Raw genomic sequence first — 12,366 nt, 5'->3', positions numbered from 1 at the left:
CAAATCTTGAAATAATGATCCCGCATTGCGCATTGTAATCGGGTTTAGCAGTCATCAGACTGAGGAGATTAATGTTTTGACCTTGGTTCGGGGAAATTGCTGAAGAATGTGATTACGCTATCTTTTCCGAGACTCCTAGGGAAATTACTCATTTAAATTTTTCATTTGTATGATTGTTGGGAATAGTATTTTGGTATTAGACGTGGTTCAAGCTATACTTGCTCTCTGCAATGAAGGTCTGCTTCAAGTGGCAACATATGGTGTATTAAAACAAGAACAGGCCGTTATTGAGTGGGTGAGTGGGTTTGGCAAACGGCGTTCTCCAGTTGCACCACTGTGTATCAGAAATGCCGGAAGTGATGCAGTTTCTTGGCGTTGACAGCTATAGTGAAACTCACACATGTGTGCATGGTACTGTCCAACCAATAAACATTCTGTATTCAATCCCACAATAATTAGTTTCTGGTGTACCCAAGGGACGCAACTCGGCAGAACGCCTAGGCATTCCTTATCCCAATTATACTAATAGGGGTGCATTCAATATTTGATCATGAAATAAGCAAAGACGTCATATCTTTACACGCAGTTTTATCTTCCTCCATGTGCAGTTTGATAAAATATTGTGCGTTAACCATGTGTATTTAAAACTGACAGTGAGGAAATTTCCGCCTGAATTTACGGAGTTTCCCAAAGATGCTTTTGTGAAGCCTGGATCGAGTGTCACACTGTCATGCGCAGCAGACGGCGAGCCAAAGCCAACGATACGCTGGCTTGTTGACAAGACCTATGTGGAAACAACGGAGATTTCTAAAGGTCGAGGACAGCTTGTGTTACCGGAGGTATATGTGTCGGCATTGTACACGTGCGAGGTGGAAAACATCAAGGGGAAAGACAGTGTCGATGCTCGCATCCGGATCGACAGGACAGGTGAGAACCAGAACTCTGATTTTTCCGACCACAGGAATAGCTCTATTGTAGCTGTCCGAACCGAAAGAAATCAGACCCGGAAAAAACAATATCCAATGTGCTGGTTCTTATACGTAAAACTAGGTGTAATATATTAACAAACAACCATGTCTTGGGGGGTGAACTGTAGTCAAGTAAGATCTAGCATGAGATCAGAAACTATAGCGCGCACATGAAGGTGAAGAAAAGTATGCAGCAGTTTATCTATCGAAGAACATGGTCTGATAGATTAACTATATAAATGCACCTGGAAGCAATATAGTTTTCTGTAACTCATCAATATCCTCTTTGTAAAATGGGGATCCAGTTGCTACGGTGACATGGTGCTGCGAGGCATTTCCCTTGAATCTGTACACTTACCTACCTTAGCACTGCAAGGATTCACTGCAGTGTGATCATTATTTGTGGTCCTATGGTTTTTGCCAAAGCTGATTTGATTTGATTAGAGTTTTCCTTGCATATGAGGCTACACTCATGGGAGTAATGTGTAACATGTAAATATTATTATTTATTCTAAGATCTGCTTTCGGACTGGGAACATCCTCATGGTTAGGATGTTGATTTTGAAGCGGGCGTAACTTCAGTTCAGGCCTAATATTATAATTAGTTGTGATAGAATATTTGTAAAACAAGTTTCAATTTTGAAAATAGTTCCTCGCAGGATAAAATTCCAACATGAACGTACAGCAAATGAGGACAGCTTCTCATTGGTGTTATGTCTTTCTTACAGTTAAGTTCAAGGGCGTCATTCTCCGGAAACCCGTATCAAAGGCAGTGGTTGTTGGAGACTCCGTCAGCTTCTTCTGCCAGGGGGTGGGGCAGCCCAAGCCCAATGTATTCTGGGAACGGAACGGGAAGCGTCTGTCCCGTCAGGACTTTGACCAGACCTACTACCTGGAGGAGAGAGATGGGATGTCTGTGTTGGAGGTGGGGAAGGTACAGGAAAGACGTGATGAGGGCACCTTTTCGTGCACAGTGGAGAATGACCTTGGCTATAGTGAAGCGGCCACTTCCCTCACAGTTTACAGACAGAACGGTACAGACATCATATATGATAATAATAATGAGGACAAAATTAGCCGGTGATGTTTGACGCCACAATCAGCAACTTTAAAGCAGTGTACTTTAGAAAGCTTAGTTTGAAGTATGCATAAAAGAGCAAGTCCCGTCATTTAAATCACCAGCAATGTTAAATTTGTTTCACTGGATTACATACAGATCGATAAAGATACCAGTAGTGAGACGCATCTACCACCATGCAATGCTGTAATACCCAAATACATCCACATTAATAATGGAATGTAATTAACAGTAGAGCTCGTTTGGTGTTTTCTATTCCCAACGTCAGCACAGACCTATAAATCTTTTTCATAATTACAAGCCGTCACATTTCTGGAATGTTTTAATGTGGCACAATCGCTCATATAAGCCAGTGGAGCCTCTTAGTTGTTTTCCATTCCCTAAGTCGGTGCAGACATTTAAATCGTTTACACAATTCCATGCCGTCTCTTTGCTGGAACGGTTTGAAAGTGGCACACTCGCTCACGTAAGCTGTGTACCTTAGTACACTTTGCAGACATAACCTTCAGCTAAGTTCTTGTAGATTGTTGCTCTTTGTGCGCTTTTAAGACCCCTGGGCCAAGATTTTCAAAGCTCTCATATCGTTAAGAGAGTCGCAAGTTAATGTTAATGTATGGTACTTACGATTATCTTAGCGCTAAGAAATCTTTGAAAATGTAGGTCCCGTATATTTGAGTCAAACTGCTTTTTCAGAGAGACCCGCAGACTTCCCTACGATTACGAAACACCCGGTAGTGACGGCTGCGGCTCGAGGGGACAAGATTCGACTTTACTGCACCTCTAGTGACCCTACGGCCACTGTCACGTGGTACAAGGACAGGTTCCCTCTGAAGCTAACTCAACGGGAGAAAGTCATTATGAAAGGTACGTTCTAGCAGCTCCCTCTGCCGGGCACCACTTCAAATCCCGGTGATAGCAGTGTCAAGTTCGGAGAGTTCTTGGTTGGGTTACCGTGTTTGGCAGTTTGACAGTTTCTAGGGCTTCAGCCCTGCCCCACAACGAAGCACATCTGATACATGTTGTCTCATTTTAATCAAGTGATTTTATTCAAAACTGACTCAGCAGAAAACGGGTACCCGGTTGGATAAAGCTATGTGACTATACCTTTCTACAGCCTAACAGGCAGTTTAGGTTATACAGGGTAATAATCAGATTCTGAATTTAGTCAGATGGATAATATTACCCTATTGCTATAATTGTCTATATCATAAAACGTGAGGTATGTGTACATCGGAAAAAGGTTGTCGATTACTTGTTTATACGACAGTCAACAGACGTGGTCTTAGGAATATTTTGATTTTCTTGGTGTAATTTGATTTACCAGTTTTCAGTTTCTACTGTAAAGATTAGATGTACGTTTCGAAGAGAAATAGGTGTACAGTACAGAGAAACACAATTGTTGTAGTCACAGTTAAAATATGCAATGGCTTTATTTGTGTGATTTGTTGTCTCTCTCCGGAATGAAGCAAATGGAACTTTTCTTCTTTTAACACAAGCATGGAAAACTGTGTTCTGTGTAACAAGACAGATTGCATTTAACGAGTGATTTCGTTCAAAAGGAAAGCCGTCAGAATGGTTTCTTTGGTAGACAGGATATTGATTCTCTCCATGCAATTTATCAGTTACGCAGAGAGAGAGTGGACTGGACTGTCTTGTATGAATTAAGGCAGTTGTAACTGTTATGTACATATATCGCGTAATTCTCTTGTTATTATGTAGTGTGTCATCCGCCCTTTGTTCATCGTCAGGCCGAGTGGTCTGTCGCTCGGATTGTAATAAAAAAGGGGAAAATCCCCTTTATCGAGAATGAACAATCTTGCTTTTTTATGAAGACTTGCAAATATGAATTCAAAGTATTATCGAGTATGGTGAATCATTTGAACGGAGTCGGTTCCTGAATCATTACAGAGAACTTTGAAGACGCTTGGAGAACATCGGAGTTAAAAACTGTTTCAAATGTTCATACAAATAACATGATGTGTTTTCAGGGCTGGATGTTGTATTTATTCAAGCGTGGAAGGGAAAATGTATTTATGGAATGGTGATTTAGGAAACTATCTGAGAACATACAAACACATACAGATGATGTATAATGATCTGTTGTTTCCAACAGATGGGGCTAGTGAGCTGAGGATCCTGAAGGCAAAGGAGTCGGACTACGGGAAGTACCACTGTTCCATGGAGAATCAGTCTGGCATCGTCTATTCCAAGAGAGCCATGCTATACATACGTCGCGCCGTTAGGAAAGCGTGATGTTTGCCCCAGTAGTCCGTGTTGTGCCGATACATGTATTGTTTGCATGTACATATGCTTCTCCATGTGCCATTGTTGTGAAGAATACATGTACTTCTACACAGAATAACACTGCAGTGAAGCCTTCTTAACTCGAACCTCAGTTGGTTAGAATTCTCGTGTTCCACGCTGAAATACCCTGCTGGGAAACCCCAGTAACTCGAACTTCTATAAGTTGAACTCCAGCATATCAGCGCAATGCTTATCTCGTGCGACCAAATCTGGAACAAATATTCGATATTCCCTGGTTCTTTCTTTTACTGAGAACACACGATTTGTTTGTGCTTTGTGTAGCTCAGCAGATGGACGAGTACAGCTGAAACCTTGGTCAAATATAAATTCCGTCAGTTAGCTGTGTTTGAGCGTAATGACTGTGTAAATCATGCTCTGACGGATTTATTACAAGGGTGCAGTTACTTCACAATTCTGTCTTCTGCTTGGCTTTGTATCCAGTGACAGAGCGTTACACCCAGACCGTGTATTTTGATTGGCTCAGATGTTGTGTGACGTAATTGTGGTCAAGTTGCTTAAGCGGCTGAGGCGTGTCTTTATTGGACATACACAGGTTCATTGTGTATATTTTCCCCATACATAGGTTTGCTTATAGTCAGTAGCCAGACTTCCTCCTTTTGACGTAAGCATGGTCAACCAGTAATGGTCGTCCAGTACGTGATTGACACTATCTCCTGTAGACATGAAAGGTCATTTTCAGGACACGGTTAGCGTCCCGATCAAAGGTTTGCCTGTGACTTGGATCGATAGTGAACTTGATGTTATTGGTTTCTATATGAACGGTATGATGAGATTCGTTTTTAGCTGTTTAATACAATGAGCGTAACCTACATGCCTCATGCCGTAGTTCCTGAGGTTAATCGTATGGTGTACAAAATGAGAGCGTCATGTTATGTCTTTGCTACTTTGTGAAATAAAAAAGTAATGTTCTATCACATTGTTTCTCGATTTTTCAAGATAGGGAATTGCGAATTTCACGTATATTTCATCGAATGTGGTTCCCGTTTTTTGAAACAGGGAGTGCGCATTCCACATAGAAGTTGAGGGGATGAAGAATGATGACAATTTGTGGACATACAACTTCTTTATTCTGTGAAAGGCGACGCTTCGACATAGATCCTAATGTCGCTGTCAAGCAGGTCGCATGATTCTCACACCCACACCAGACTGTCGCTATGAAGTGTAGGGTTAGAATTGGCCGCCAGCAAACCAAGCTTCTTGTTAGTGCGATTAACGGGATCGGGTGGTCACTGGTTTACTCGACGCCAGGAATTGCGAAGATTGGTCCATATGATACCATCCGCTGATTTGTCTGGTTCGATCTTCATTAGCCGTAAACCGCCGTCATTTAGCTCGTATATCATCAGTGGGGGCAAAAAGCAAACAAATCTGGGGAAAGAAAACTAAATCTGACATTTTAGATCCTTTGGGAAACGTGTTCTGAAGAAAACTAAGTACCTCTAAATGGTTCAAAAGACACACAGAATGATCTGTCGTACGAACTGGAATGACGGACCACAGAAGCGAAAGAAAACCATCATCGTTTATATCTGGCTGAATTGGGACAGCTCGAAATCATCTGAGTTTGCAAAACTTGCACAATGTGAACGAAAGTAAAATGCGCCGTCTATTTTGCTCCGTTACAAATGTCTGGTGACATTTTAGGACCGAGTGTATATTTTTCGGTGCATTGCGTTTTGAATCTGAAAAAATGAAGGCTAAACATTATATGGAAGAGGTCCATTGAGATATTCTTGATTAATGTTCGCCCTATCAGGGAACTGTCTAGCACTCGTGACCAGCAGAAAACCTAACACCACGATCATAGAGAGCGGATGATAACAACATAGATATTGTATCCCACCACCAAGTCCAAAATACAGTGAAATGGATAAGCATGTAAACTAACAGTAGACACGAAACAAGGAGGGTAGCTCATATACCTACTAATCCCTATAGTGTATATATACTGTGGAGACACTCACGAAGACAACATTTGCTTGAAGTTTGTTACTTTACATTTTGTTTACCGCAGAACTCAGAAACTGTCCATCTTCATGATGGCGGTCTCTAAATGAGTTTTAACAATGGGATTCACTGATCGACACTGCAGTCGTCAACAATACAGTGAATGGCTTAACGCATCTGTAGTTCGTATAGATTAATTATACTTATTCCGGTCCCAAATAACTGGCACCACCGGATATGACAGAGTTGTTATGTGGACTGCAAGTAAAGTTTTATTCCCTTTGAACACAAGTCAGACAACAAAAAAGAAAATGACCTGAAACTCAATAGAAAAATAAACTCTGACAAAGGCCAAGACACAACTACAGCTCAAAGCTGATGGAATGTTAAAGACGTAGAATATACGATGCGAGCACGTGATATTTAATACGCGCTTATCTGCGTACAAGGCTGGTTGTGCCCTGACATATTTTCTTGGACGGTACCGCCAAGAGTACAGGCTTTAGGATCCGCTCGGCAACATGAGGTGAGACAAACATTTTTTCATATATTTTAGTTTAAAAGTATACAAGTACATATTTTTGGAGCCAATTATCGAAGCGTCCTTTGCACAATGTCTCGAATGATCGCAACACATATATCGAGTTCTGAGTATGGTTCTGCGTCGCTTTTAGCAATGTTCCAGCAATATCGGGGCGGGAGATATCAGAATTAGGCTTTACACATTTACCCGTATGGGTAGTCGACGCAGGACCTCAGTGAGGGTCTGGTATCATAATACAGACCATATATACAGTACAACCCTTGCACCACGGTAAAGACCTTGTATCAAAGTAAAGGCCTTGCGCAAGGTAAAGACCTTGTATCACAGGAACAACCATACACCGTCATAAAGACCTTGTCTCAAAGGAACACCCATGCACCACTGTAAATACCTTGTCTCACAGGAACAACCAAGCACCACTGTAAAGACCTTGTCTCACAGGAACAACCATACACCACTAAAAAGACATTGTATCCCAGGAACACCCATGCACCACTGTAAATACCTTGTCTCACAGGAACAACCATGCTCCTCGGCAAAGGCCTTGTGCCACAGTAAAACCCCTGTACCACTGTAAAGACCTTGTATCACAGGAACACCCATGCACCTCGGCAAAGGCCTTGTGCCACGGTAAAGACCCCGTATCACAGTAAAACCTTTGTGCCACGGTAAATACCTCGTTTTACAGTAAAACCCTTCTTCCACGGTAACGGCCTTACATCCCAAATAAGGACCTCGGTGAGGACCCATGGCGGATCACGGAATACAGATTGTCATTTCGATGGCATCGGCTCTCATTCAGAGGACAAACTCTCTACTTTAATCTTAAACATCTCTACCTCCATTACAGACTTTGTCTGTTTGACCTGGCTCCACACATGGCTCCAGTGATGAAGCTTCAATATTGCCGACTGAACCAATGCACCATGTAGTCTCACGGTCTTGTGACATAACTTGTCAAACAATGAATGAAATTCAAGACATTTCATCCAGACATTCCATTTGTTTCTTTTGCATTTGATGGATTTCTGCTACGATTCTTTCTGAAATAACGCGTCAGTTTCTCGTGGGACCATCACGTCTGAATTGGAAGAGGCCCGATCTTGGCAAGATATCGCACGTTAAGCGTTTCCGGTTAGTGAATATCTGCATCAGACAGGCATACTTGTTTTGTTGCCATACCCGAGGCGCACCATGGTGAACGCCTCTGATGAAGTTCCCCCTCAAACATGGAATCAAAATGCCATTCCAAAACAACTTTTTTCACTTGATTAAAATGCAATTTGACTGAAGGCCGAACTTTTTATGTAGGGTTTTATGGTCAGTGGAACTGACTTGATAAAAAGAAATAAACAGTGATGGTTTGCTGGTTGTAAGTTCATAAATAATTATTGAATAAAGGAGGCTAGAGAGGACTGTTCTCAACAACCTGCAACTATATATGCAATGAGACCAAGGGGTATCGTCGTGAGTTGGTTAGCGTCTTCCAGAAATATTTCGGTTGATCGCGTTGTGTTAATTCAGTGAGTGAGACACCTGATGTAACGAAGGTCAAGCCGTACCGGGACATGCAGATATCGTCGAAAGAAGCGCCGAATCATTGCGTTCCAGCAACACTACTTCCATGGATAACGATTTGGTCATGACATCAAGGTTTGGGTTTATTGGACATTGGTTTTGGTGTCATTATTTACATCCTTAAAGGCGTTAGCAATTCTTCCCTTCTGGTCGGACGAAACTTAATACAGGATCAGTGTGCCAAATAGCCACAGTCCCGAGGTCCTTGGCTTGTGAAAATCAACTCGGGCCGGGGGTGTGGGAAGGGGTGTGTGTGTGTGTGGGGGGGACGCTTGCCCCAGATTTTTATATAGGGTTTTATGGTCAGTGGTACTGGCTCACTGTGCAGACATGTGACAGGATCCAATCCACGTTTCACGAGCCTTCCATTTCTCCAAGTTCTTCCCGTCTGTCCATTGCTCTAATTCTAACTGAACTACTAGCAAGTACCAGGTGCGGATCTTGATAATGGTATTGAATGAAATACTGAAAAGGAAACGATTTTATCCTTGCTTATATATTCCTCATGTCCAACCCAAAACAATCAAGAGGCAGGTGGGCGTGCAACATATGTACAAATAAAACTAAAATATTTTAATAATTGTGAAACTTATTTTACTATATTTAAATATTTACAATACTTGGTAATAGTCTGTAAATAATTTTATGATGTATGTCGAGTCAGTTCGGTTGTTCTTCATAAATATTGATGAAGGAATATCAGTCTCCTCTGTTTCCTCATCCGCAGAATAGAGATGAAAATATCTTACATTATTTCACGTCAGGGTGACAAATCAGGGAGGTCTGGAGATGTAAGTAGAAACAGATGAAAGTAGAAAGTCTAAGGGAATATCTTCTCTTTCGCTGTTAAGAACGTCAAGCCAGCCAGATATTATGTGTGAAACCCTTGACGTTCTTTTACGATTATGTTTCAGGTGTATAACACTGACGATTGTGGCAGCCTTGGTTGTTAGTCTCGCAGCGTCGCAAGACATCACTCTGTCTCCCAGTGGTATGACTGTTCTCAAGGTAGTTTATGGGGCATCTTGTGGTTCAGGAAGAATTCTGGCAGACGAACAAACACTTCTCACAGATTATGTGAAGGCACTCTGTGACGGCAGGAATGTTTGCTCGGGCATTGTGGACGTGGACGTTTTGGGCGGTGCCATCGGCAGCTGTGACGGCGACTTCCACGTGGTGGCTGTGTGTGAACATGGAGAACTCCGCTCCTATGGTGTGGATGGAGAGGCCGCTGGGCAGGAATTCACTATTGACTGCAGTAGTCGGGAAATCCCCGCTTCCCGTCAACATCCGGACTGGATGGGAGAGATGAACGATGTACTGACAAACAAAACGATCAAACAGCTTCGCCTTGCAGGCACACATCACAGTGGCACGTTCTCATTCGATATGTTCCTATATCACCTCGCGAAGTGCCAGAACATCCGGGTTGGACAGCAGCTAATGGCGGGTGTGCGGTATCTGGACTACAGACTCGGAGCTATGGAAGAAGCTTATGGAGCTCGAGTAATACATGGGGTCTTCTACGGACAACACGCTCTCACGGATCTCCTGGAGATATGGGCCTTCTCTCAGCTTCATCCCACGGAGTTCTTTATAGTGGACTTTCAGCATACGTCAACTCTTGAAACATCGATGCAACGGAAGCTGTCGGTGTGGCTGGACGTGCTATTTAGAGAGACGGTCATCAATAGATGGTCAATCCCTATCACACAACACACCATGAGAGACATATGGGGGTCGGGCAGACGGGTCTTATTCCTCCACGACAGACCCAGCTCAACCCAGATGTGGCCTCGTGGAGTGTTGCATGCCCGCTGGCCAAATGTGTGTACTGGGGAGACTCTAGCAGATCACGCTCAGAACGAGCTGTTCCACATTCATGTTCACCATCATCAACTGGTTGTACTTCAGTGGGTCATCACGGTGAAGTTCCAGTGTCTGACGAGTCTTTATGGGCGGTCCCTAGACATCCGAGAGGATGCCATGCAATGGCTCCAGGACAACAACCACCCGTTTACCATCGTCCTCACAGACTTTACCCTCCAGCCACTGGAGGGGGCGGGTATAGTGGAACAGATTATTGAGGCAAATAGACGTGTGGGCACTAACTGATCAAGTTCATTTTGATGGAAACTGAAGGTGCGAAGACATTGTAGATAAATTGGACGAATATTTTGTAAACGGCACCCTCCGTTATCCAACTTACAATGCTCCTAATTTTGTGATAATTATGCATCCCTAGCCTCGTTTCTCTGCACCTCCATATCTTCACCACTTCCTCGTAGAGATCAGCGCAAAAACGCTCCCGTTCTTGACCTTATGTCAACAATCCAATCCAGATTGTCTCTTCTACTTTCTAAGTTCGACATGGACATCAACATTCAAAATCATAGCCTCAAACAGCGAGCTCTTTACGTGTTCAGTCGCAACATAGGTTTTCACATTTTAGTTGGCCCTCATATTAGTGCAGCTGACCGGTTGATGTCTTCATTCTTCAACACATTCTGAGAGGTAATTGTGACGGTACTTAACAAAGAGATAAAGCCACTTGTTCTAATTTTGAAAGAACAATATAAAATGTTCGGGCGGTTAAATTCAGCGCCGTGTCACTCAGACCGGTATGAAAACGCAGCCTTAATGGGAAATTGTGCCAGGGATTTATATCATATTGGAATGGAGACAATGCACTTGATGATTGAGAATGAGTGAACGAGGACATTGGAACTATGTTGGTAGTGTTTTTCATTTTGATGAATGCCGTTGATGATATACATGGATGGTAATTGCCTGAGAGCGTTGTAAATAAAGCAGCACGCCAGGGCCGGTTCCTTAATACAAACTGAATAAACTGGATGAAAAGAAAACAACAAAAAACAATATACACCCAGTGTTTGGCAGAATTGTTTTTCTTTTGTGATGTATTTAATGTAGGCATTGTCGATAAAAACGCATGTAGGCGGCGTCACGCGGCTGTTTTCGTCCTGAAAACAGTTTGATAACGTTCTAGTTGTTTTGGTGAAATTCTCTTTTAGACTGAACAGTTCTTTTGTAGGCAGTTGAGTAGTAGAGAGGTGTGTTGTGCTGTGTTCAGCACTGGTTGGTTGGGTCATAGTAGTGGCGAGGTGAGGTGTTGTGTTGTGTTGTGTTGAGTGCTGGTCTGCTGGGTCATAGAAGTAGCGAGGTGAGGTGAGGCGAAATGTTGTGTTGTAATGTGTTGAGTGCTGGTCTGTTGGGTCATAGAAGTGGCGAAGTGAGGTGAGGTGTTGTGTTGAGTGCTGGTCTGCTGGGTCATAGAAGTAGTGAGGTGAGGTGAGGTGAGGTGAGGTGAGGTGAGGTGAGGTGTTGTGTTGTGTTGTGTTGAGTGCTGGTCTGCTGGGTCATAGAAGTGGCGAGGTGAGGTGAGGTGAGGTGAGGTGAGGTGTTGTATTGTGTTGAGTGCTGGTCTGCTGGGTCATAGAAGTGGTGTGAGGTGAGGTGAGGTGAGGTGAGGTGAAGTGAGGTGTTGTGTTGTGTTGAAGGCTTGTCGGGTGGGTCATAGAAGAGGCGAGGCGGTACGAGGTGATGTGTTGTGTTGTATTGTGTTGTGTTCAGGACTGGTTGGGTGGGTCATAGAACTGGCGAGGTGTGGTGTGGTGTGGTGTGGTGTGGTGTGGTGTGGTGTGGTGTGGTGTGGTGTGGTGTGGTGTGGTGTGGTGTGGTGTGGTGTGGTGTGGTGTGGTGTGGTGTGGTGTGGTGTGGTGTGGTGTGGTGTGGTGTGGTGTGGTGAGGGCCGGTCGGGTGGGTCATAGAAGAGGCGAGGCGATACGAGGTGAGGTGGTGTGTTGTATTGTGTTGAGGGTCAGTCGGGTGGATCATTGAAGCGGTGCAGAGTGTGTGGGCAGTTGAGTTGCTATGAATAGAAAATTTAAGTGTTAATAAAGCAA

At 43.4% G+C, this 12,366-nt stretch overlaps 2 protein-coding genes across 2 annotated transcripts in view; both read left to right on the top strand.

Annotated features, from left to right (window-relative positions):
- Positions 1 to 5,282, top strand: part of LOC137291501 (uncharacterized) — a 73,846-nt gene extending 68,564 nt beyond the window's left edge. Inside the window, exons 38-41 of the mRNA XM_067822863.1 lie at positions 655 to 927; positions 1,697 to 2,002; positions 2,740 to 2,910; positions 4,160 to 5,282. Coding sequence (XP_067678964.1) covers positions 655 to 927; positions 1,697 to 2,002; positions 2,740 to 2,910; positions 4,160 to 4,299 — 890 coding nt within the window. The 3' untranslated portion in view covers positions 4,300 to 5,282. The remainder of the gene's footprint in view (positions 1 to 654; positions 928 to 1,696; positions 2,003 to 2,739; positions 2,911 to 4,159) is intronic.
- A 1,488-nt stretch (positions 5,283 to 6,770) lies between these two features.
- LOC137290860 (uncharacterized) lies at positions 6,771 to 11,343 on the top strand. Its single transcript, XM_067822024.1, has 2 exons — positions 6,771 to 6,844; positions 9,355 to 11,343. Exons 1-2 carry the CDS (start codon positions 6,840 to 6,842, stop codon positions 10,553 to 10,555), a joined length of 1,206 nt encoding a protein of 401 aa, XP_067678125.1. The 5' UTR covers positions 6,771 to 6,839; the 3' UTR covers positions 10,556 to 11,343.
- Positions 11,344 to 12,366: the final 1,023 nt, after the last annotated feature.

Source organism: Haliotis asinina, chromosome 7 (assembly GCF_037392515.1).
Source record: "Haliotis asinina isolate JCU_RB_2024 chromosome 7, JCU_Hal_asi_v2, whole genome shotgun sequence".
In the NCBI taxonomy this organism is placed as follows: Eukaryota; Metazoa; Mollusca; class Gastropoda; order Lepetellida; family Haliotidae; genus Haliotis; species Haliotis asinina.
This window is presented reverse-complemented; position numbering and strand designations above follow the sequence as displayed.